Source organism: Globicephala melas, chromosome 11 (genome assembly GCF_963455315.2).
Source record: "Globicephala melas chromosome 11, mGloMel1.2, whole genome shotgun sequence".
NCBI lineage: Eukaryota > Metazoa > Chordata > Mammalia > Artiodactyla > Delphinidae > Globicephala > Globicephala melas.
The window spans coordinates 72,245,735-72,270,878 of record NC_083324.2 but is presented as its reverse complement, the minus strand read 5'-3'; the positions used below and the strand labels follow the sequence as shown (position 1 = coordinate 72,270,878).

At 55.3% G+C, this 25,144-nt stretch overlaps 2 protein-coding genes and 1 long non-coding RNA gene across 3 annotated transcripts in view; 1 reads left to right on the top strand and 2 right to left on the bottom strand.

Moving 5' to 3' along the window:
* LOC132598082 (uncharacterized) overlaps positions 1-10,800 on the bottom strand; it is a 21,273-nt gene extending 10,473 nt beyond the window's left edge. Inside the window, exons 1-2 of the long non-coding RNA XR_009565742.1 lie at positions 9,746-10,800; positions 8,958-9,165 (exon numbers count right to left, since the gene is read on the bottom strand). This is a non-coding gene — a long non-coding RNA (uncharacterized lncRNA). The remainder of the gene's footprint in view (positions 1-8,957; positions 9,166-9,745) is intronic.
* TCTE1 (t-complex-associated-testis-expressed 1) overlaps positions 1-17,884 on the top strand; it is an 18,228-nt gene extending 344 nt beyond the window's left edge. Inside the window, exons 2-5 of the mRNA XM_030870430.2 lie at positions 8,287-8,659; positions 9,654-10,225; positions 13,770-14,219; positions 15,807-17,884. Of these exons, the coding sequence (XP_030726290.1) occupies positions 8,383-8,659; positions 9,654-10,225; positions 13,770-14,219; positions 15,807-15,983 (1,476 nt within the window). The 5' untranslated portion in view covers positions 8,287-8,382 and the 3' untranslated portion in view covers positions 15,984-17,884. The remainder of the gene's footprint in view (positions 1-8,286; positions 8,660-9,653; positions 10,226-13,769; positions 14,220-15,806) is intronic.
* TMEM151B (transmembrane protein 151B) lies at positions 16,691-25,144 on the bottom strand. Its single transcript, XM_060307508.1, has 3 exons — positions 24,460-25,144; positions 21,899-22,339; positions 16,691-20,676 (listed from the first exon to the last, which is right to left on the bottom strand). The coding sequence occupies exons 1-3, from the start codon at positions 24,580-24,582 to the stop codon at positions 19,543-19,545; spliced, it is 1,698 nt and encodes a 565-aa protein (XP_060163491.1). The 5' UTR covers positions 24,583-25,144; the 3' UTR covers positions 16,691-19,542.

Below are 25,144 nucleotides of genomic sequence, written 5' to 3'. Positions count from 1 at the left end.
GTCCTCCCAATCGTCCTCCCACCCGGAAGTCTGCAGGCTGCCGCAGCCTTGGCTCCACATTTCGCGTGGGGAGGAAGGGCGGGTCTGTACCTACGAGAGGCCCCCAACCCACCCCCATTTGAAGCCCAGGGTCTGCGAGTCAGGGGAGGGAGTCCGTGAGATGGAGAAAGGGGAAAGTGGAGCAAGAATAGGTCGTGGGGGAAAGCAGTCCCAAGCCCCCGGGCCCCAGTCTTCCCATAAAGGCCGACCCCTATTCCCAGCTCCTGCTGGCTGAAGTCCCTCAAGACAACAGACATAAGTGGGCCTGGCCCAAGGGTGTGATAAGACTGTTTCACCAGCCAGAGACCAAGGGTGGTGGGCCAGAGCTGTCAGAGAAACTTTTGTGCCCCTCATTTGTGATTCTGCAAACTGAATTCCCAAATGCGAATGTGCCAGTGACTTGGCCTGAGGTAGCGTCTGATACAGTACGCATGAAAGGGATCGGGGGGAAATGTAGACAAAAGCCCAGGGCCCTGAGGAGAAGCTGGGTGAGAAGGCAGAGGAAGCACCATCAGAGAAGGTGGGGGGGTGAGGGGGCATCAAAGCCCAGCCAGCCCAGAGGGGGCGTCCAAGGCCACAGAGGTGCTCACAGGCCTAAAGAAGGCCAGGTGCTTCTGCCTCTCAGTTCTGAGAGAGGGAGGTGAGGACCAGGGATGTGGTGAGCAGGAAGGGGAGAGGCCACCCGCTCCCCTAGCATCTTCAACTTTCCCATTTGGGCAGGCAGGAGGAGCCTCTGCACAAAGTGGTTGGATTTAACCAGGGACTTGAGAAGGATGGAGAAGGTCTGAGAACTTTCTGAGAAGAGGGAATGTGCTGGAGAGTCAAGCATTGAATCCTAGGTCTGGGAGGAGCATGGAGGGCCCGGTGTGGAGCATGGGGCAGGAGAGCACAGCTCTGCAGTATCTCTTGGGTCCTCGTGGGGCCTCAAAAGCTTAAGGATACAGGTGATAATCCAGTTTTGCAGAAGGACCCTGTGCCTGGAAGTGACTTAGCGGGTGAGGGAGCCTGGGCTGTTTAGGTCAGCAGCAACGAGGGTAACCCTGGGCTCCACGCTGGAGAGAGTGGAAGGCCCACTGGAAAAGTGCTGTGACGACTGAGTCTAGGGCAATTTAGGAAGCAATCCCAACATCTCATGATTTGTCTCTGCTTTTGTGCAAAAAAGTAAGGGAGAGCTTTGGACAGACATCAGCTCAAAGCTCAGCTTCTCCACTTACTCGCTGTGTGATGCTTAGCAAGTTACTTAAGTTCTCTCAGCCTCTGTTTGCTTTGTTTTCCTGTTTGTGAAATGAGGATAATAGAGTTATCATAATAATAATCCTCAATAATAAAATTGAAGATTTCATAGACTTACATAGGTACAACATCTAACATCTTCGTCATAATATCTAACACAACTACTGAAGCCCGTGAGCCACAACGAATGAAACCCGCACGCCTAGAACCCATGCTCCGCAACGAGAGGCCACCGCAATGAGAAGCCCGCGCACCGTGACAAAGAATAGCCCCTGCTCGCCACAACTAGGGGAAGCCCGAGCGCAGCAATGAAGACCCAACGCAGCCAAAAATAAATAATGAGGACACTCCTGGCCAAACTGAGGCATCTCAGCACTTTTTAAAAAAATTTATTAGTTTTTAGGCTGTATTGGGTCTTTGTTGCGTGCGGGCTTTCTTTTCAGCTGCTGTGAGTGGGGTCTACTCTTTGTCGTGGTGCTCGGGCTTCTCACTGCAGTGGCTTCTCTTTGCTGCGGAACGTGGGCTCTAGGTGTGCGGGCTTCAGTAGTTGTGGCTCGTGAGCTCTAGAGCACAGGCTCAGTAGTTGTGGCACACAGGCTTAGTTGCTCTGCGGCATGTGGGATCTTCCTGAACCAGTGCTCGAACCCATGTCCCCTGCATTGGCAGGTGGATTCTCAACCACTGCACCACCAGGGAAGCCCCTCATCACTTTGTTGCTGTGCTTGGACATGTAGAGAGCAGATCTTAACACCTAACCCTTTGAGTTATGGGTTGAATGTGATTTCAGGACCCTGGACGCTGGTCCTGAGGGCACGGGGTTGGGACCAGGGAAAGAGGAGGAGGATTTACCTTTCTTCAGGGATTGTGGCCCTGGGTTCGCACAGGGTTGATGTTAAAGACATAGCATGTGAGGCCCCACAGGCCCATGAGACAGGTGTCAGGAGATGAAAGATCACTGGGTTGTCCCCACTTTCCCATCTGAGGGCAGGGTGCGCCCTTAGAGGGGGACACAGATGGTGGCACAAGAGGCACTCACTCTCGGTGGCACTCACCTTTCTGGAATGTCAAGAGGATTCCTGCCCCAGAGAAGGACAGAGTCTTGAACACCCTTCCGGTCTTCAAACTCTGGGATTCTCTGACAGCCCCACTGGCTCCCCAGGGAGAGAAGGCTCCAGAGGGGAAGGTACCCACTCTGCCACTTCTGGGGCTGTCCTCTATGGGCCCTTGGGGGCTGTGGGAGGCTGGCTAATGGGTGTCTACCCATCCACAGGCTTCTAGGGAAGATAGTGTCACTAGAACCACCCCCGGCTGCAGACTGGTGATGCCCAGGCCAGACTAAGGCTGCCCTGGGAAGTAGGAGGAGTTACCTCAGTTCTCCTGGCTTCTCATTCTCCTGTGAGTCCTCCCCAGTCCCCCTGACTCAGCGGTGCATTCTCCTTGCCCCCTTCCCAACTTTGCTTTTTGGACCTGAAACTCATTCACAAGGAGGTGTGGACGACTGATAAGAGGGGAGATATACCTATATCCCCTTTCTGACTTAAACTGTCAGATAGGATAATATATTGCATGACCTACATTTTTTTAAAGTTTGCTACATTAATATCAGTATATATTTCATAATTTACTATGCTTCTGTTTGACCTAAAATGATGAGATGCATTTTCATAATTTTTTTTTTTTTTTTGCGGTACGCAGGCCTCTCACTGTTGTGACCTCTCCCGTTGCGGAGCACAGGCTCCGGACGTGCAGGCTCAGCGGCCATGGCTCACGGGCCCAGCCGCTCTGCGGCATGGGGAATCCTCCCAGACCGGGGCACGAACCCACGTCCCCTGCATCGGCAGGCGGACTCTCAACCACTGCGCCACCAGGGAAGCCCTACTATGCTTTTGTTTGACCTAAAACGATGAGTTCAGTGAATACCCTGGCGGTCCAGTGGTTAGGACTCAGCGCTTTCACTGCCATGGCCCAGGTTCAATCCCTGGTTGGGGAACTAAGATTACGCTAGCGGCATGGCCCAGCCAAAAAATAAAATAAATAAATAAGTAAGTAAATAGCAGTTCAAGGTTAACATAGGGATATATACACACGCATGTATGGACTGTTAAGATTTCATTTCATTAGGGAGGAAATGCATTTTAATATAACAGGGATGAAAGCCTTATGTTAGGGACCTGAAATTCCCATAGTGGGGTCCCAAAACCCAGCCTGGGGAGACTCTCCCTGACAGATCCCTGGGACGCCTGCTTCCCAGGGAACAAGAACAGGCTTTTTCTTTCCTAGTGGAGGCAGGGGAAGTGACTGGAAGAGCAGGGAACTGTGGATAGAGGCAGCCAAGGCCCTGACCCTGGCCCCAGCCCTCCTAGATATCCGGGGGCCCATTACTTCCTGGTCTGGTCTTCAGTTTCTTCATCCATAAAATGGGGGTGAGAAGCCTGCCCTGACTCCAGTATAAAGTGGTTATAAGACTCCAACGAGAGAAGCGTTCTGAAAGAAACCTGTAACTGTTAAGTGCTGATACTGTCCTGTGGTTGGAGAGATGGGAGATGAGGTCGGAGGCTCGGGTGGTCGGGAGAGGAACAGGCCTCCGGAGTTAGACATCAGGCCAGGTGAGTTAATAGCCTGGCGGCCCCTGGCCAACCCATTGAACTAGTTCATCTACCAATTTAGGATTTTTCCTGTAATTTCATTCACCAAATGGTGAACCACCCAAACGGTCAGGACCCTTTGGTCACAAAGGGGCAGAAATCCAACTCTTAGCTTCAGCAAAAGGGACTTGTCAGAAGGCTGTCGAGTTAGGTCTCAGAATTGAAGGAAGCCCTCAGAGGGCCCTCGGGGACGAGGCCTGGGGACCAGAGGTGCCCAGCGTGCTCTGTCCACCTCTCATTCCTACCGGTCTCACCAGGCAGCACTTCCTCCTGCCTCAGAAAGGCCTTTTCCGTGTGCAGGGAAACAGCTTCCAGCAGCAGGGGATCCGTATCCTTCAAGGACATATGTCCTTTTGTCTACCTCCACTTGGACAAATCCCAAGAAGGACTCTGATTGGCTTACATCAGGTGCACCCCTGAACCAATCACTCTGACCAATACAGGGCCCTCCTATTGGCCAGAATTTATGATCAGAAGGAGGTGGGGTGGCCCCAAACACAGCTGCCTCCCCAGCAGACCTGACACGGGGTTAGGGATTAGAGACGAAAATGAGTAAGAAATTGTCCCCACACCGGGAGGAGCCCACAGTCCAGTGTGGGTGTGGGGAGAGGGTGGTCAGTCACCACCGAAGTGACACAGGTGCTGGGGTGGGGGGGGTCTGACAAAGGGAAGGTGGGGCACGAGAGAAGCTAAAAGGCTTCAGAGGGAAAATGGTGCTTGAGCCCAGGCTCACAAGACCATTGAGGGTCCGTTTTCCAGGCCAAGACCGTGAGAAAGGCATTCCAGGAAGAAGGAGCATGAGCAAAGGCCGGGCGGCATAGACTGGTCTGCGGTGTTCCAGATACAGAGAGGAGTTTATTTCAAACAGAGCGTCTGGTCACGGAGGGCCTTCTACACGGAGCTGGGGAAGCTGGCCTGCACCCCATGAGTGGCGGGCTTACACGGAGGCCTGCCACGGCAGCTCTGGGAAGGCTAGATGCTGGATGACACACCCAGTGCTGGGCAGCTGCCCCTACAATCCAGGTGGACATTGAGGCCCTGAGCTAAGGCTGCAACAGGAAGGGAGCGGAGGGACGCTGGGGTGGGAGAAGCAGAACTGAGGGGAAACAGCAGTAACCAGGTGGGGGGGCCTGAAGGAGAGAGGTGGTTCCCAGCTCCGGGGTTCAGGCACCTGGAGGGCTCCCGGTACCCCTGGCCGAGGTAGGGAGCCAAGAGGAGCAGCAGCTCGCAGGAGGCACTGCGTTCTCTTGGGGGGCAGGTTGAATCTGCGGGAGCCGGGAGGCAGGCCAGTGGCCCTGAGACTGGAGCTCAGAGGAGACGGGAGAGCTGCAGCCCAGCAAGAGGACGGAGTGAGGCCGCCGGGCAGCCACAGCTAAACCCTGAGGGTTGGGCCGAGTCAGAGGGGCCTGCAACGGAGGCTTTTGGAGAATGACCCGGAGGCCCCGAGGAGAGTTGAGAAAGTGGCAGCCGCGCAGTGGTTGAGAAGGGCAGGGTCGGGCATGGGACTTGATATCATCTTTGTAACATTAGTAACTGGGAGGCAAGGAGTTCGTCTTGTTCATTAACCTTTGAAACATACTTTGTTTTATATCTGATTGGTTCTTTTAAGTGTTTTTTTAAAGCAACTTTTGGAACTAAAATCCTTCTTAGAAGAATCCTCTTTCTGGTAACAATTTGCTTGCCAAAAATATTTTTGTAATGTTGACTTTAAAAAAAAAAAATCAGGAAGTGATGAGTGAAAACTATCAACTCTGACCTAATTATGAGGTTAATGTTGTCAATATTTGCCTTAAAAAATGACATCAGACCTCGTGGTATGGAGTCTCTGTAAACGTTGCAGGACAATAGGGGCTTTTTTCTACCAGTGAAGCATGCTGAGCACATGGAGGGCCGCCCTGCCCCTTCTTTCCGAGGAGGGGGTTCAGGGCCCTGGACCAGCCCTGCGGGGTGTCCTGCAGCGCCCTGCCCGGCCAGAGCGATTAGGCCCGGACCTTAGGAAGGGCTGCCAGGCCCTAATGCCTAAGGCAATAGGCAGTGAGAGCAGAGCCATCCCGTTCCAGAGAGCACCCCACCAGGCCCCAGGTGGGGTCTCCCAACGTGTGGCTTCCTGAGAGGAAGAAGGGACCACCAACCAGGACGGTGAGGCCTGGCAGTGCTGTGAGAAATGCCTGGAGAGCCAGCTCCCCGGGCCAAGCTGGGTTCTGCTCCCTTGGGCGTGGCCCACAGGGTGTCCTGGGATGCATCTGGGACCAAGGGGAATACCGGCATGTCTTAGGCCAGAACTGTGGAGGGAGCCCCAGGCGTCCAGGTGCGGAGCTGGCAGGAACAGGGCTGGCCTGTTGTCCCTTTCCTCCTCCTCTTGCCCAGACTGCCAAGGCCCTCGTCCTTCTATCCAGACCCGAACACCACCACCACCTTGCCCTTCACGTGTCCCCTGGAGACAGGGAAGGGCCTCACTCAAAGACAAAGACACCATCTGAGATCGGCACTCAAGAAGCAGGTCTCCAGGGCTTTCCCTCCCCAGCCCAAGACCCCTGTCCCTCAGGAAGCCTTTATCCTCCACGCGCCCCCTCCAGTACTCTTGTCAAATATTATCAGTATGATTCAAATACCTCGGGGGAATCTCCACCACAGCCTGCATAGGAAGATATTACTATCCCCTTTTACAGATAAGGAAACTGGAGCTCAGATAAACTAAGTAACTTGGCCGGGGTCACACAGCAAGTCATTGGCAAAGCAGAAATGCAAAGTCATCTGGTGCTTCCAAGCAGCAGCCCCTCCCAGCCACACCCTCTGAAGGACGTTAGTCAAAAAGCACCAGCTGCTTATTCCACAATTCTGGACCCAATCTGTTTGTCAATTTGCATTTGATTTCCATAAGTGTGCCACAAAAATACCTAGGTATCTTCCTTACACTGCCCCCTCCTGCCTCTACTCTCTCCCTCCTCTCTCTCTCTCTAACACACACACACACACAGAGCCAGGCTCTTCCTCCTTGAGATGCCTGGAGGACCAGGGAGCACCATCTGGTCCCCTCCATCTGCCAAGGACACCTTTGCTGGTTCAGATTGTTCCTTCCCACCGGACACTACACAGTGCATCGAGTCAGGGAGCAAACCCAGAGCACGAGGTGTGTGCGAGGCCGAGCGGCCCCTGTTCCGCCTGCAGTCTCGGGGCAGGGACACCTGCAGCAAGGGTGCAGGAATGGACAAATGGAGGGGCGGAGGCAGCCCCGGACACATTCTCTGTCTTCTGACTTCAGCCCCAGATTTAGCTGCCTTGTCGCCTCCCACTCCTTCCCGCTGCCGTCTGGAATGCCCAGGGGCTGGGACAACTAGGAAGACTAGGATGGGGAGATTGAAGGGAGGGGGCTGAGCTGGAGCCCTCAGAGGGTAGAGGAAAAGGTGCTGGCACCCTGGGCAGGGCATGAGTCCAGTTCCCCTTCTCCTTCCCCTCTCTCCTGTACCACCCAGAACAGTAGCCACTAGCCATCAGATTTTGAAGGCTTAATATAAATACATATATAATATCTCATTAATAATTTTTATATTGATCACATATTTAAGCGATAATATTTTGTTCATATTGGGTTAAACATAAAACTAATTTCACTTGTTTTCTCTTTCCTTTTTTAATGTCTGTACGAGAAATTTTTAAATAGTATATGTGGCTTGCATTTTGGCATTCATTATATTTCTATTTGTATGTTTCTATTGGCCAGTGCTGTTCTCGACCCCATTCTCCTGGTCAGGCCGTTGCTGTTCTGTAAAATACTTAGTGCAGGGAGCTGTTTTGAACTAAATGGTTCTTTATCATACCTCAGTCTTTTGGCCGAACTTGATAGACTGAGTTTAAATCCACCTGTGTTATTTATAAGCTTTGTGACATTGGGCAAGTCAGTTAACCTCTCTGTGCTTCAGTTTCACATCAGAAAAATGAGTCTATCAGTGCCTATCTCAAAAAGGCTTTTGTGAGAATCAAATGAGCCGATATGCATAAAAAACTAAAAAAAGGGTCCAGCATACAGCAATTGCTTGTAATTGCTGTACAGCTATTACTGTCTAAAATGTGGGGCTGTTGCTTGCTACAGTTTTGTGTGTCACAGTATGCTATGCCTCCTTGGATGCATTATTTTTATTCACTCCTCCCAATCAGCTTATTGGTAATTGTTATCCTCATTTCACAGAGGAAGCATCTGAAACTCAGAAAGTTTCAGTAACTGGCCCAAAGCCGCCCAGCTAGTGGGATTTGCACCTGGATTTGCTCTAATCCAGAGACTGACCCTTAACAACCACCCCTGCTACGTCTCTTGGTAAAAGCCCACCGAGACCGTCCAAAGTAACAACTCCATCCCTTCCTCTTGCTCCAGGTTCCCGCCGGCATCCAGGACCTGCCTGTCTGAGAAACTCCCTGTCACAAGGCCATCACCAAGAGGCCACTTGTCCCTGTGTTGTCAGTCCCCAGCATGGAGGAAACCCAGATAACACCCCCACCGTCGGTCCCCAGCTGGTCCTCAACCTCCACCCAGGACCAGTCCTTCACTGCCGGCCAAGCTTCAAGCACAGGCCCACAGCCCTCAAAGTCCTCTGTCATCCCACCCCCAGTGAAGTCCAAGGGCCCGAGTTCCGGGGCTGGGGTACGTCGGATGCGCAGGATCATCGCTGAGGATGCTGAGTGGTCAGTGGCCATTGTGCCCCTCCTCACAGAACTCTGCATTCAACACATTGTCAAGAACTTCCAGAGTGAGTCTGTCCCTGCCTCGGTCGGGACACAAGGCCAGGAGTGGGGCCCAGTGGGCGGGGACTGCCTGGAGGTGAGGCCTCAGAGCTGGGTCCTGGGGCAGCCCCTGCCCTCCCACACAGCATCCTCATCCCCACTCAGCACCTCCCTTCCCCCCTCCCCAGAGGCCAAGACAGTTTCTCTGGCCGTCCCCACTTGCAGGTCCCACCAGGCTCCCCCACACACTGTGCCCTCCATGCCTATGCCTGTTTCTCGACTGTCCCACTCTCTCCAACAAAGCCCAGCCCAAGCCATACCTACCTCCTCCTCCAGAAAGCCCTCCCTGATTGATCGTCCTCCACTCTCTCGGAGTCTTCCATGGCGTGTACAGGTTCTTGGTTTGTTCTGTACTTTAGTCTCTGTAAATGTTCATCCTTTTCAAAGATGAGTTGCCAACCTCTCTTACCAGATGGGGAGCTCTGTGAGGACAGGGCCATCATTTTGTCTACAGCACTTGTCACCACCAGACCTACAATACATTCGTTTGACTTGTTTAGAGTCGCCTCTGCTCATGAGATGGAGCAGCTTCCTCTGTTTTGTTCACTCTTGTATCCTCAGCACTTAGAACAGTGTGTGGTGCATAGTAGGTGCTCAAAAAAACATTTTGTTTTGAAATGAATGAATCAAATCAAACTGGGAGCCTCTGAAGTCAGGGATTGTCTCCTCTACTAGATTAAGGAATAACTGAGGGCTGGACCTGAGATTCTGCCTCAGACTGGGAGCTCCCTGAGACCAAATGCTAAGATATCTACCTTCAACTGGGAACAACCCAGAGTCAGGGGTGATATCTCCCTCCTCAGGTTGAGCCTCCCTGAGAATAAAGTCTGCCTCCTCTCTCAGACTGGGCTTCCCTAAAGACAGGGGGTCTTCCCTTTCCTGGGTGCCCCCAGACAGGCTCAGCTCAGGGTAGCATGCGCAGCGTCCCCAACACTGTGACTCCTATTTCTGTTCCCAAAGACAACCCTATCCTGAAGCAGCTGCTCCCAGAGCATCAGAAGAAGGTCCTGAACCAACTGTCCCCCGACCTGCCGCTGGCTGTGACCGCCAACCTGATAGAGGATGAGAACTACTGGCGCCGCTGCTGCACGCAACGCTGGCCCGTGTGCCACGTGGACGAGCACGGCGGCAGCTGGAAGCGCATGTTCTTCGAGCTGCACCTGGAGAACCTGCTGAAGCACTTCATCCCCGGCACCACGGACCCCGAGGTGATCCTCAGCCTGCTGCCGCTCTGCAGGAACTACGTGCACACGATCCGGGTGGATCAGTTCCTTCCGCCCGTGCAGCTCCCGCCCCCACTTCGGGGCGGGGATCAGTCCGACTCCAGCAGTGAAGGAGAGATGGAGGAGGAGCCGGCCATGGGCCACTACCAACTGGGCGACCTGGTGGCTGGCCTGAGCCACCTGGAGGAGCTGGACCTGGTGTACGGTGTCAAGGACTGTGGCATGAACTTCGAGTGGAACCTCTTCCTCTTCACCTACCGCGACTGCCACTCCCTGGCAGCCACAGTCAAGGCATGCCACACGCTCAAGGTACCACCTGCCATTCTCAGCATCTCTCTGATTTGATTCCCTCTTCCCTTCCCTTCCTCTTGTATCCCCACCTTCTTCTCCTATTTCCTTCTCGCTCATTGACCAAGTGTCCTTTTCTTTCTTTTTTTTTTTTTTTGGCTGCGTTGGGTATTCGTCACTGGGCGCGGGCTTTCTCTAGTTGCAGTGAGCAGGGGCTGCTCTTCGTTGCGGTGCGTGGGCTTCTCATTGCGGTGGCTTCTTTTGTTGCGGAGCACAGGCTCTAGGCACGCAGGCTTCAGTAGTTGCAGCACTCGGGCTTAGTAGTTGCGACACATGGGCCCTAGAGCGCAGGCTCAGTAGTTGTGGCGCACGGGCTTAGTTGCTCCTCGGCATGTGGGATCTTCCCGGACCAGGGCTCAAACCCGTGTCCCCTGCATTGGCAGGCGGATTCTTAACCACTGCGCCACCAGGGAAGTCCCTGACCAAGTGTCCTCTTATGCACTCTGCACCAAGCTGGGTTCTGGGGATGCAGAGATGCACAAGGCACTGCCCTGCCCATTCACCAGCCATTTAGTCATCCAACACACATCTGCACTCCAGGCCCTGTCCTAGGTGCTGAAGATTCAATCATGAGCACAATTATACCATTTGTGCCCTCCAGCTAACAGTCTGGTGAGGATAAAAGGCAGTAATCAGCAATCATATAAATGTAAAATTGCAACTCGAACAGAGTTGCCAGATTTACCAAATAGAAATATAGGACATCCAGTTAAATTTGAATTTCAGATACACAACGAATATTTTTTTAGTTTAAGCATGTCCCAAATATTCTGGTTGGAAGAGAGAGAGCCTGCCAAGAAATCAGAGGTGGGAGAGAAGAAGGACACAGCACTGTGTCCCAGAGCCGAGGGATGCTTTTCAAGAAAGGGGTGAGCAGCAGGGAAGTGGGATGGAGCTGAGGACCGGATTTAGCAAACTTGGAGGTCACTGGGTGGAAGCTGTGTCAATGGAATGCCAGGAGCAGAGGCCAGCAGAGTGGTTTATGGAGAGAGTGGGAAGTGAGGAAACGGAATGACCATGATCAGGTTTTTCAAGAACTTGGCTGTGAATGGGGGAGAAAGGTAGAGCAGTAACAGATGAGGGGGTTAGGTTTTCTTAAGAAGAAATTTGCATGTGTTTAAAAACAATGTATAAAAACAAAAATAAACAAATAATCAAATGTATAGGCTTTTGCACAGCAAAGGAAACCATAAACAAAATGAAAAGACAACCTACAGACTGGGAGAAAATATTTGCAAATGATGCAACCAACAAGGGCTTAATTTCCAAAATATACAAACAGCTCATACAACTTAATAACCAAAAAAACAACCCAATCAAAAAATGGGCAGAAGACCTAAAAAGACATTTCTCCAAAGAAGACATACAGATGGCCAACAGACACATGAAAAGATGCTCAACTTTTCTAATTATTAGAGAAATGAAATCAAAACTACAGTGAGGTATCACCTCACACCAGTCAGCATGGCCATCATTTAAAAGTCTACAAATAATAAATGCTGGAGAGGGTATGAAGAAAAGAGAACACTCCTACATTCATTGCTGGTGGGAATGTAAATTGGTACAGCCACTGTGGAGAACAGTATGGAGGTTCCTTTAAAACCTAAAAATACAGTTACCATATGATTCAGCAGTCCCACTCTTGGGCATATATACAGAGAAAACTCTAATTCGAAAAGATATATGCACCCCAGTGTTCACAGTTGCATTATCTACAATAGCCAAGACATGGAAGCAACCTAAATGAATGAATAAAGAAGATGTGGTATATATAAACAATGGAATACTACTTAGCCATAAAAAATAATAAAATAATGCTATTTGCAGCTACATGGATGGACCTAGAGATTATCATGCTAAGTGAAGTAAGTCAAACAAAGACATACCATATGATATCACTTATATGTGGAATCTAAAATATGATACAAGATATTTACAAGACAGAAATAGACTCACAGACATTGAAAACAAACTTATGGTTACCAAAGGAGAAGGGGTGTGGGAGGGATAAATTAGGAGTTTGGGATTAACAGATACACACTATTATATATAAAATAGATAAGGTCCTACTGTATAGCTCAGGAAACTACATTCAATATCCTGTAACAAACCATAATGGAAAAGAATATGAAAAAGAATCACTTTGCTGTATACCAGAAACTAGCACAACATTATAAATCAACTATACTTCAATAAAATAATGAAAAATAAAAAAAACAAAAGTAAAAAATGAAACCAATGTAAAGCTCCACCCAATTGCAAGAAAGGAGCTGAGTACAGGAGAGAGGCACAGGTTCATTGACCAAGGAAGGTTCCTGAGAAGACAGGAAGAATGGGGTCTAGAGGTGAGGTAGGGCGGTTGGCTCCAGGCAGAGGGGAGAGTGGATGTGGTGGGTTGCAGTGGATTTATGTTTGGGATTAGGAAAAGAAAGGGTTCCTACTCAATGGCTGAGGAGACCCACCTCAGGCCGTAGGGTGAGGGGCTGGAGAAGGTTGAAATCGTTGTTGTTGTAGATTATGAGAGAGTATATTGTCCAGAGAAGCAGAGTTGAGCTGGCACTCAGCACTGAGGGCCTATTGGTGGTTCCAGTGATACCAGCCAGTCCTGTGATGTGACGTTTTCCATCATGTCAGTTGCTTGGGCCCAGACGTACAGGAGATAGAGTGGGGTTGATCCACAGTTGGAGCTTTGCCAGATAGAGGCAATAAAAAAGAGGGACAAAAGATTCAGAGCTGGCTAAGAGGGATGTAGAGAGAGGAGAGGACTGAAGGACGGGGAGGCCAGCCACTCAGAGGTCTCAAGGTAGAGGGAGCAGCGGGCCAAGCCAGTGAAAAGCAAAGGGACAGGGGTCCCACCTCCGATATTCATAATGCTAGTCCCACCTCCTTTCTTTTATCTTTTTTCTTCATCCCATCCATTTACTGTTTCTCAACGTTTCCCACGTTCTCCCTGGTTCTTACCCTGGCACTCTCCTTCAAAGAGTTCCTCTCCTTGCCACGGTGGAGCTTAGCTGGCTGAGGAGGGTGCAGTGAGGGGCTGCGGCATCCAACAGGCCTGGATTCAAAACCTGCCTCCACAGCTTAATCATTGTGCGACTCTGGGCAAATGATGTATCCGCTCAAAGCCTCCATTTTCTACTGTAAAACGGAGAGAACTTGTTCCATCTCACCGGGATGCTGAGGGTTAGGGATATGGCTATGGAATGTTCTAGCAGCATGCCCAGCACATAGTCATTTCTCAATGAGTGGTAGTCTTTTCCCCCTACTAGGTGCCGCCAATTCTGCACCACCGTGTCACGCTGGGTAGGCCTGCCCTGCCCAAGAGCCAGCCAGGGGGCCGAACCCCTCATCCATTACCGCTCTACCTTTCTCCCCCTTCCCAGCCAAGTTCTTGAAAGAGAAGAACTCCTCCTCCCTGGGGCTCCCTCCTCTACCTGCAGGAGGTAGGCAGGCAGGCAGATGATTCCTGGTTGCAGGGTGCTGTGGGCCCTCTGCCTGCCCACAGATCTTCAGGCTGACCCGAAGCAAGGTGGACGACGACAAGGCCCGCATCCTCATCTGCAGCCTCCTGGACCACGCGGCCCTAGAGGAGCTGGACCTGTCACACAACCTCATCGGAGACCGGGGCGCGCGCGCCGCCGCCAAGCTGCTGGGCCACAGCCGCCTGCGCGTGCTCAACCTCGCCAACAACCAGGTGCGCGCGCCCGGCGCCCAGTCGCTGGCTCACGCCCTGGCGCACAACAGCAACCTCGTCTCCCTCAGCCTGCGCCTCAACTGCATCGAGGATGAGGGCGGCCAGGCGCTCGCCCACGCCCTGCAGACCAACAAGTGCCTCACCACACTGCACCTCGGGGGCAACGAGCTGTCCGAGCCCACTGCCACGCTCCTCTCCCAGGTGCTGTCCATCAACACCACGCTCACTAGCATCAACCTGTCCTGCAACCACATCGGGCTGGTGAGCCACCGCTTCTGGGACAGGCAGGGCCAAGGGGAGGCCCTGGGGCCTTGGGAGGCGGGAGTGGAATCCGATTGCTGTGGGGTACGTAGCGGATAATTGTTAGGATCACAGCCTTTACCCGGTTATCAGCCCAGCTCTGCCATTTAGCACTTGGTTAAGTTACTTAACCTTTTGGGGCCTCCATCTCCTCCTCTGTAAAATGGGAATAATAATAATAGCATCTACTTCTAAGTGTTGTTACTGGGAGGATTAAATGAGTTATGCTTGTAAAGCAGTTATCCATTGCAGGCACTGGCTAGGTCCTCAGTAATTGCTAGCTGTTACTATTACTCGGGGTTCTATAGTATGGATACTGGGTGCCTATGCTAGGCACCCAGTATCCATTCGTTGTTCTTTAACCCTCGCAGTTATCTAGTAAAATGTGTATTCTTAACCCCACTTTACAGATGGAAAACTGAACCTCAGAGAGGTTAGTGAGTTGCCCGAGAGCATCCAGTCAGGTTGAAAGCCTGGATCCTTTCCAATAGACAATGTCTTTCAAATCTTGACCAAGTCTCAGAGTAACAAATGCAATTAACATGAACACCTAGTGAATGTATACATCAATATAACAGAATTGAAAGTTACTTGTACTGCTTGTGATGTATACTGATGATTTCCTTTATAATGTACATGGCTTCATTAAAAACAAAAATGCTCTGTGACCCATTGAATTGACTTTGCAACACGCTGTTGGATCACAACCTTAGAAGAGCAGCATTCTGCCTCCCAATGTGGAATTTTTCACATTAGGCCTGGCCCACCCAACCCAGAAGGGGCTGGAGCTGTAGGAACTAGCGAGGACAGCCCTCCATGTACTCCAGTTAGGGCCCTGCACCCTCTACCAAACCTCCCCCAAGGACAGTCTTACTCACATAGACACTGTCTCCAGAGGGGGCGCTCTTGGCTACAAGTAACAGAAAGCTTAATCGGGAAATGGCTTAAACAAGAGGAATATTCACTGTGTCCCGTAATCAGAAGCCTGGGGGAAGGGGGCTCTGGGGTTGGTGAGATCCTTGGCTCAGCACCGTCCTCTGCTCTGCCCACCTAACCACACAGCCACGTCCTCTCTTGTGCGACTCTCAGGAGCCCAAGACGGTGGCTGCATTTTCCATTGGGCCACGCTCAGAGGCAGAAAAAGGGAGACCACTACTCTCTTTTGTTCTCTTTTATGAGGAGAAACTTCCCAGAAGTCACTCCCTCCAAACATCCTCCTCATATCTCACAAGCCAGATTTGTCTCACGTGCTCATGGCTGAACCAGAGGAGCGGAATCACCATCACTGACATAGCGCCATGTTTTTCAAACCACTGGGGTTGAAAAATCAATTCAGTGAACTTTGAGCACCATTTTTCTCCGGGAATAGGATGGAACAGGATAGAATAGGATAGAAAATGTCAGTGCCACACAAATAGGTTAAGAATTGTTTTGTGAACCTGTTGTTTCAGTCACATCTGTATAAACATGTGTATGTGCGTACACACCCGCGTGTGTGATCCTGGGTAGTGGCGGAAAGTGATGCTTTCCTTTGTATTCCTGAACCAGGATGGCGGGAAGCAGCTTTTAGAAGGCATGTCAGACAACAAGACCCTCCTGGAGTTTGATTTGCGCCTGTCAGGTATCGCCCAGGAGAGCGAGTATCTCATCGGCCAGGCCCTCTGTGCCAACCGTGAAGCAGCCCGCCAGCGGGCCCTGAGTTCCAGCCACGGCCAAGGGCCCTGAGAACCTGGCGGGATAAGATGGGGACAGGGCTGGGGCAGTGAGCAGACCTGGGTCACTGCCCTAGCCCCATCCCTCATTTCATGCCCCTGCCATGCCTGCTGCACAGTGTCACACTGATCTGGAGGGAGTGGGGAGGGAGACCAAGAATATCTTTGGGATGAGTGATCAAGGGTTGTGCAGATAAAGATGTGAGGAGAGGAAGGGGCCTGGGATAGGGGTAGGAAATAGGACTTAGCCCTGGTACGCAGGGAGAGGATATTACCGGACTCACTGAAATGACTGACTTCTCCCAAGAATGGGGAAGGCAAAGCAGACTCTAAGGGACTGTGCCGGCCCAGACTCTCCCACAGGGGTCGCCCATCTCCCTGACCACCCTCCTCCCCACCATTTTTCTCTCTACCAAACAGATCCTTGACCTCTTGACCTTCAAACACACTCTCTCTCTCCACCCCCACCCACCCCCCCGCCAGGCTACAGCATAGCTTTGCCTGGCTCTTCCACCATCACCCCTGCCGGTGCCACCTCCCTCTTGCTTAACTCCCGCTTAAGTCATCCAGTTCTACAAGCCACGCCATCCCTAATCCATTCCCTTCAACCTGGGAAGGGGGAAACAGAGGTGACAGGAGGGGCTCAGACCCATTGGCCTCCCCAGATTGCTGCTCACGGACGGGCAGATGGCGAGAGAGGTGCGACACTGGGAAGGGAAGTCAGTGAGTCATCTGCAACTTTATTATCCACCAGTTTGATTTATACAATCTTTGCGCTTGGAAATCCACGACAGAAAGGCCACAGTGTGATGCACCCAGTTGACAGAGACCTGTCTTCTCCCCAGCCAGGCCCAGCCCACCCCACAAGCCCTTGTCCCCAGGACACATGAAACCTTCCAGGCATCCTCCATGAGTCCCCGTCACTCTGTGGCCGCCCGCCTTGGGGCCACACCCACGGGAATCACATCTACCCACAGGGCCACAAGAGGCCCTGATGATGGATTCAGGCAGAGCCCCATCTCCCATCCTCCTCGGGCTGAACCTCCAGCCCTGTGTTTCCAGAGGGTGTGTCATGGGCTGCACCCACAGCCTTGGGGCGCTTTCCAGGGACTCCTTCCAACAAGCAGAGCACCAAAGGGGGCTTGGCAGTGACCGCACGTGTGTGCCTGTCTGGGCAACCTTGAGTCTGTCTGTGCCTGACACCCTCTGACAGTTCCGAGTGCAAACGTGTAGGTGTGAGGGTGTGTGAGTGTGTGTGTACATAGCCACAGCTGCTAGCAGAGGGTCTAATTAGAGAAACAAGAACATTCAGTGTAAAGTTTAATTTTAGAGATTAGTTAATTTTCTGGTTTTGTTTTCCCTGGCAATCAATAAAGCTACCAAGAAAACAGACCACAGAATTGGTTTCTCTCTAAGTCTGTGCATATGTGGGAGGTGTGAGGCTGTCTGTGTGAGAAGACCTAGGCAGAAATGGTCAATACAGGCAAAAATAATAACAGCCCCTCCCCTTTCCCCCTCCTCCCAGCTCAGGTTCTGTCTCAGGAATGGCCCGGAGGCAGGAGGAGCCGAGTTCCTCCCTCCTTGGAGCCATGAGGTGGCCAGGATGCCCCACACAAGGGCGTGACATCTGGGTGCCAGCTGGCCAAGAACTGGGTCCTGAGGCCACAGCTCACCACCTGTACCTTGAAGATGTCCGTTCAGAGGAAACGGGTGCTCCAACCCCCAGGCCCCTGGAGAGCACAGTGCTGGCGGGTAGGTGGCACTGCTGCCCAGGGAAACCTAGTGCGCAGCTGTTCCCCTCCTCCCCAAGCCTCCTCTTCTCCGGCCTTGTCTCTCTTCCCACTCAGCCATCTCCACCTGAAAGTTAGGCTCAACCCTGATGGGCCACAGGCCGTGGTGTCCCCACAATCTGTGGTCCCCAGTCCCCCAGGAAAGGAGCTTAGGGGAGCCAGAGGAGATGTTGCATAGGTGGAGGCCATAGCCTTGGGGCGTACAGGCCTGGCTAGGCTGGAGGAAGAGGGGAGAGGCTGGAGGAGGGAAAGGGGCAGCTCTGATGGCTCAGGTGACATGAGGAGCATCAGGGGTGAGCCATGTTGGAGGCCTGAGGGTTTTCCTCTCCAGCTGGAAATGTGAGCCCCTTCCCTGGGCACTGTCAGCTGGGAAAACATTAGCCAGGGGATTTGGGAGGGCAGGGGGTTTGCACACAGACATGCACACGGAAGCACATCAGGGTAGGAGTAGTGGGGGAACAGCGCACAGGGCCAGCGCCCTGCGGCCGTGGCAGTTTGCCCCTTTGAAGACCCTGGGACACACAGCAGGGCTTCAGCTCATGGGCTAGGGGAGGACAGAGGGGTCGGGCAAGATTTAGAGAATTCCTGCCTCTGACCCTGCCACTGGAAATGAGTCTTTCTCCAGCTGGGGTTCCTGACAAGGTCCTCAGCCCTGCAGAGGCTCTGCTTGCACACGACCACTCTCCACTCTTCCCCACAAGTTCGGGGGAGGCAAGGGCCGTCCCCCACAGACACCCCGACCTTTGGGGGGTCTTTTCACGACCCTCTCCTCTGTGACTCCCACTAGCTTCCTGAGTTCCCCCTTGTCACCCAGGCCTATATCGTGCTCTCCCCACTTAGTCATTCATTCACCTTGGTCAGCTTGAAGGAATGCTGCCTGGGTGGTCTCCCACCCTCTCTGAAGGGAGTGCCCTCCCAGAACCCAGGTGACGAGGCTACAGTTTAAAGGACTGAGGTGCACTGCCCTCCACAGTTTGCCTTGCCCCTCACCCCTGGCAACAGCTCTTCAGAGCCAGGGAGCAGGAGGGGAGGGAGAGGTGTGAAATCTGCGTGGTGAGTACAGTCCCCTCCAGGACCCAGCCTCCCAGGGCCCAGTGAGATAAACAACAGCAGAGGGAGTGGCAGAGAGGAAACCCCGGGCCAGCGCCAAGAAGAGATCAACATTTCCATGGCTTTGAGATGGAGTATCACGGCTGACACCTGCCCAGGCCTCAGACCCACTGAATTCATTAGCTTGGATGGAAGCCAGCCCTCCTCTTCTCCAAACCACTGCCCCCTCGGTAGAGAGAGGCCCCAGCGGAGCCAGGCTGCGGAGGAAGGAAAGCCCCAATTGCCCTTCCCCTGGCCTGTAAACCTCCCCAGCTGCAAAGCTAGGGCCTCTCCCTTGAGGCGAGGCCCAACGCGGGTGCCACGGCTGTCTCCACGTAACAGTCATTAGATCCGTTGAAAGGCGGGACTGGAAATTCCGAGTGTGCGAGTATGCGTGTGGGAAGTGGAGGTGTCCCCCTAGGAACTCAGGGGCGGGGCTGGAAGAGACAACTCTGCCGGGGCGGGATTCCCTCCCCTCCCCACAGCTGTCTATGTTCAGGAAAGGCGGGTGTGGGGGGGTGCTCGAATCGGCCCCTTCGGGGTCTGTCCCTTGCCCCCTCGCCTCCCCCCACCCCACCCGCACCGTGCCCAGCACAGCCTCGGCCACATTCTCGACTCCCCCTGCTACACGCAGGGAGCACCATCCGGCGAGGGGCAGTGAGGAGGCCGTTGGGCCGGTCCAGGGCCCCGGGGTCACAGTGAGGTCTCTACGCAGGAGCCGTGGCGGTGCAACGGCCGGTGGCCGTGGCCCAGACATCCCTCCTGCCGGTGCACGATGAGCACGGGGAAGTAGAGGGCGTCGTGGTAGGGCGGCGGCGGCCCGCCCTCCTCCTCGTCTTCGTCGTCCTCGTCGTCCCCCATGCTGGCCTGGCTGGACAGCCGCGTCTGCTCGGTGGGGCAGCTCGCCTCGTTGACGCTCCCGCTCCGGCTGCGCCACAGGCAGCTGCGCCGGGAGCCGTAGAGGCGGCCCAGGGAGAAGCGGCTGCCCCCGCAGCCCGCCCCGCCGCCAGGCCCCGGTCCGGCCCGAGGGCTGGCGCAGATGCTAAGAGCGCTGCGCGAGAAGATGGACGAGCTACTGACGGCGCGCTGGCAGTGCTCGCAGCTGCGCCTGTACGGGGCCAGGCCCGCTGCGCCTGGGCCACCCACCCCACCGTAGCGGCACGTGGGCGCGTAGCCGCCCGCCGCGCCCCCAGCACAGCGCGCGCCCAGCCCCGCCAGGTCCATGAGCACCGCCTCCGAGTAGCTGGGCACCAGCTGCTGGTTGGAGCGTATGTGCCACTCGAGCTCCGTGCTGTCCACCGTGTTGACCCGCGGCAGGCGGTGCGTGAGCGGGGGCAACAGCTCGTCGCTGGGGCTGAGGCCGCCGCCCGCGCTGCCGCTGGCCGAGCTCGGGCCCTCCAGGCCGAAAAGCTTCTCCACGTGGTAGTGCGCATAGGCCGTGCGGTACTCGGCCAGCACGCGCAGCGGCCACGACAGCGTGAGCAGCGCCGCAGCCCAGAACGCCGACGAGCAGGCGTACCAAGGTGGCCTGGCCGGGTCGGGGAAGGCCACCATGAATTCGCGGAAGTCCACATTCTTGAGGTGCATGCCCTCGCGCGCCTCCATGTAGTCGTCCAAGCCCTCGTTCTCGGCGAAGAAGCGCGCGCGCTGGCACAGGTACGCGTTCTCGGCCTCCACGCTGGCGAAACTGAAGCACTTGGTGAAGCGCAGGCGCGTGGCAGGCGCGCCCTCCAGCCCCACCAGCGCCTTGGACACGTCGCGGACGCCACAGCGCTCGTAGTCGAACTCGGCCTCGGCCACGTGCGTGTTGACGCGCTCATGGTAGACCTGTGGCGCCGGGGAAGGCGGCAGGAGTCGCTTCTCTCCGCTTACCCTCCTCCGCCCCATCACTGCTCTTGATCAAATCCTCAGCCTGTCCTGGTTTAGCTCCCGGTTGGGGCCAGGTAAGAACTTACCGGGCTTATAGAGACATTGAGGCCCTCAGCTTCCTCAGTGAGTTAGAGATGAGGGCGGGTCTAGGAACTCATCCCTACTTATGTGCCTTCTCACTTTAACTAAGCCCTGCTCCGTCTAGGGGTCAGTCCCAGGCCCTGCATTGTCCCTCCGGCTTGCCTGATCCTTTTGCCACTGCATCTTTTGTCCCACGCTGCCCCCTCATCACCCCAAACAGCCTACCCGTCTTCCCTTTTACAAGTGTGTTTCCAAATGGGCCCCCCAGAGGAGGTCCCTGTGGACCCCCTTTGTCTCTGGTCTCCCTGCTGCCACCTTTAGCTAGTACCCGGCCTCCCTCCTGATCCTCACAGGGCCCAAGCTTTGTCTACCCAGCCCAATCCTGAGACAGTGGAGAGGTCCCCCTTATCTGGGAAAATCTCTTCCACCACGGCTCTAATATGCCTAATCCCAGCAGGTATACGGAGTGCTGCTTGACACCCCCTCCATGCCTCCCAGGCCTACCTCCACCTTTTTGCCAGCTGACCCCCACCTCTGGGAGCCTCACACTTGGGATCCACAGCCCTGAGTTTGCGTCTAGCACTACCACTTAGAAGCTGCAGAACTTGGGCAAGTCACTGAGCTCAGGTCTCTTTAACTGTGAAAGAGGACTTGGTAGCAGGCGCCTCACTAATCAGCCTGTGAGGCTGTGCATGTGAAACACCTCCAACCATTAAGCACTAAACCATACAGACCCTGGAGCCAGACTGCCAGGGTTCAAATCCCAGCTCCACCACACACTAGCTGTTTGACCTTAGGTAAGTTACCGAACCTCTCCAAGCCTCAGTTTCCTCATCTGTAAAATGGGGGTAATAGTTACCTACCTCATAGGGTTATCATGAGGGTTAAATAAATGATTTGACATTTGTAAAGTAGTTAGAGCAGACCCTGGCTGCTAGTAAGTGTTTGCCGTTATAATTACGGTGGGTGTTATTGTCCTCCTGTTGCAGTGCCCACAAGAACTCACTGCTGCCTGTGCTCCTCCCCCTCAGGACAGTCGAGCAGGGTCCCAGCACCCCCTCCCACCTGGACTGGCCTCTGCTCCCCTCCAGTTCCTCACCTGGGTGGTGGTGTAGGCGTCTCCATTGCGGTATCGGGTGACCTGGCGGGTGCGGCGGACATAGTGGTAGCTGATGGCCTTCCACCAGATACATGGCGTGGCCTGCTGCATGCGGCCCACGCGCTCCCGCACGCTGCTCACATCCACGCGGTGCTGCAGCTCGTGGCGGGCTTGGCAATGCCAGCACTCCACCAGGTAGACAGCGTACAGCATGAGCAGGAAAGCCAGGGGGATGTAGACATAGCCGTTGGAGCAGGGGCTGTCGTGGTACATGAGGCTGTTGCCCTGGTAGGCGCTGCTGAAGGTGAGGCGGGTCACCGTGGTGACGTGGCACCAGGCCACGGCCCCCAGGCAGCCGTACATGAGCAGCGAGAGGAGCAGGCACTTCCAGTGGGACTCACGGCAGAGGGACTTGGTGAAAGAGGGCTGGATGGGACGCTGCTGCTCAGAAGGGCAGGCAAAGGGGCCAAGATGAGTGCGGAGTGAGACGGAGTGGCAAGGCCCAGCACAGAGATGGATGGCGGGCCAGAGGCCGACACCGGCGATGACAGGCAGAGACAGACAGGAATGTGCAGAGAGAGTCAGACCAAGATGGGAGGCCAGGACCAGAGATTAACACAGAAGTAACCCAGAGTGAGCCATGAGGACAGGAAAGAGGGACGGAATACCAGTACAGAGAAGTGCAGAGGCAGAGGGATCAGAGCCAGAGATGGAGGGAGAAGGCCCAGGTGGCAGAGAAGACACAGATGGATAGGATGGCACCCAGAGAAACAGAGTCCAAAGACAGACACAGAGATGGCAATGAAACAGGAGAAGGTGTGCATAGGGAAGACAGGGAGGACAGATAGGCATCAGAGAAGGCAGGTCCCCAGCCTGGACCCCTTCCAGGTATTCCAGGAAAGGGGAGAGGGGCCCACTGACATCACCTTCCCACTTCACAGGTGGGGCCCTCCCTTCTTCCAGAACCTAGGAGGAGCCAATTCCTCTGACCCATCCACCTCCCCGTCCCTCACAGACAATTAGCCTCATACCTCCCAGGAAACCCCAAGCCCTGTCTCCTTCCCCATACTCTGGACCCCAGGTCCCCTGTGAGTCTCCCTAACATCTACCCCTGTTCTAAGATAAAAGGCAGGGGGGTTTGTGTCCCTGAGCAGCAAGTGGTCCAGGAGGATATATCCAGAAGGGCAGAGGCATGTGGCTGGGGAGAGGGGATGTGGGACAGGGGTGGGGGGGGCAGGGAGGGAGATGTTTGCAGCCCAGCCATTTGTCAAGAGAAAACGATTTTGGTTCGGGGGTCTATTAAAGCACTGATCACGCTCTGGCCCCCAGTTGTCCCGGTGAGTTATTTACGTGTGTGGCTCCTCCACTAGACTGGGTGCCCCTGAGGGCAGGGCCTCATTCCCTGTGCATCCTGGGTGCTGGCGCCCACAGCCGCTCAATGATGAGTACTGAGTCGGATTTCTGGTGGCAGCCTGGGCTTTCCCTCTCCTCCCCTCACTGTCTAGCTTTAGGAACCCTCCACACACCCTCCTGCGGAGATCCTGACTTTTTCTTTCAATTCCCCAGGCCGGACCTGGAGGCTAGCCAAGGGAAGGGAGAGAAAGGTGGAGAGGAAGGGCACAGTAACAGACAGCAGGCCCTGGACCCGGTGTGAAATCCGAGGAAAGATCTGGAAGTACAGATAGGTAGGTGCGCTGGGAAACAGTACTCAGCACATGCAAACAAGATTAGGGGACGTGTGCCTTTCAGAGAGCCTTGTCCTGCGAGGGGAGCATGTGTGCCCCTTGGTGTGCCTGAGTGTGCACTTGTCCCAGTGAGAGGGCGTGTGGAAGGGGCTCTGCCTGCGGGTCCTGCCTGTGTGCTTCTGCCCCAGTGCCGTGTGCAATGTGGGCACGAGTGTGCATGGGAGATGGAGGAGCCCCTGGTACTCTCCTCCATTTCTTTTGTCTCCAGATTCAGAGGACTGAAGAGTAGGACCCCCAACAAGGGATGTGCTGGTTACCAAAACTGGGAAGGATTCCTGGGCTCAGGGCCCCCTGGAGGGGGGCCTGCATGGATATGGGGAGAGAGAGGCGCACATCCCCCACGCACACACTCCCAGTGACTCCAGGGGGGAGATCGCCTCTGCACACAGTTGACCTTTTTAGGGCCCCAACTCACGTTAACACTACCATTTCCCCCGTGGAACTGGCAGGTACTCTCCTGCCTCCGCAGCCCCTACAAGTCACCCTGCCTGGCCTTCGAGATAGCATCCCCTCCGCGAAATGGGATCCCGGACACCATCCCCACCCCCACCAGCCCGGGATCCGCGAGGCTCCGCCCCTAGGCCCCTCCCCTTGCCCGGGACCCCCGAGCCCCGCCCCCGGCGCGGCCCCTTCCCTGCCACCGCGGACAGCTCCGGCCGCCGGGTGGGGGCAGCGAGGCGGGACTGCGGCTGCGGCGGCCGGCTCGGGGTGCGGGGCGCCGGCCGCGCTGCGGCGGAACCGGCGGGGGCCGCGCGCGGCGGGGGATGGGGGTCAGGCTGCGGCCGCGCCGGGGGAAGGGGCGCCGCCGGCTCTCACCTCCTCTCGGGCGGGGCCCTCGTCCGCCGCCGCCGCCGTGGGCTCCTCCGGGACCCCGGGGCCACCACCGCCGCCGCCGCCGCCGCCGCCGCTCTCGCCCGCGGCCGAGCCAGGGGGGGACATGGCGTAGAGGGGGCACGTCGAGCTCAGGGCCTCCCGGGGGGCTGCCGGGGGCCGGGGGCATCCTGCGCCGGCTCTGGGGAAGGGGCGGGAGGGGGCGGGGCCCTCGCTGCTCCCCACCCCCCGCCGGGGGGAGGGGGCCGGGAAAGGGCACCACGGGTAAGGGGCTCGGGGATGGGGATGGGGAGGCGGGCTGGGGGGCCGGGCCGGGGGGGGCCGGGGCCGGGGGTGGGTGTCACCTTGAGGCCCTCGCGGCGCCGCTCCGCCTCCCGCCCGCTCCCGCCGCCGCCTTTTGTCTGAGCCGAGCTGGAGCCAGCGCGGCCCCCCCTTCCTCCCAGCGCAAGAGCCCCGCCCCCGGCCCCCCAAACTCCGCCTTCCCCAAGCCTACCTAATGGCCACCCCAAAGGGGAAAAGCAACAGGGGCTCCGCGCACCCCTTCCCCACTCCCAGCCCTGCTCACCACACGCACACGCACCATCCCCATCCCAGGAAGATCTAAGCCGAAACTCCTCTCGGTCTGTTTGTGGAGGGGGCGCCAGCGGTTCAACCAACATCCCTCCCCATC

Coding starts and splice junctions, on each gene's coding strand:
- TMEM151B (XM_060307508.1), bottom strand. CDS start 24,582: ATGTCCCCCCCTGGCTCGGCCGCGGGCGAGAGCGGCGGCGGCGGCGGC. Junction 22,340..24,459: donor AGGGCCCCGCCCGAGAGGAG/GTGAGAGCCGGC, acceptor CCTTCTGAGCAG/CAGCGTCCCATCCAGCCCTC. Junction 20,677..21,898: donor ACGCCTACACCACCACCCAG/GTGAGGAACTGG, acceptor CCGGCGCCACAG/GTCTACCATGAGCGCGTCAA.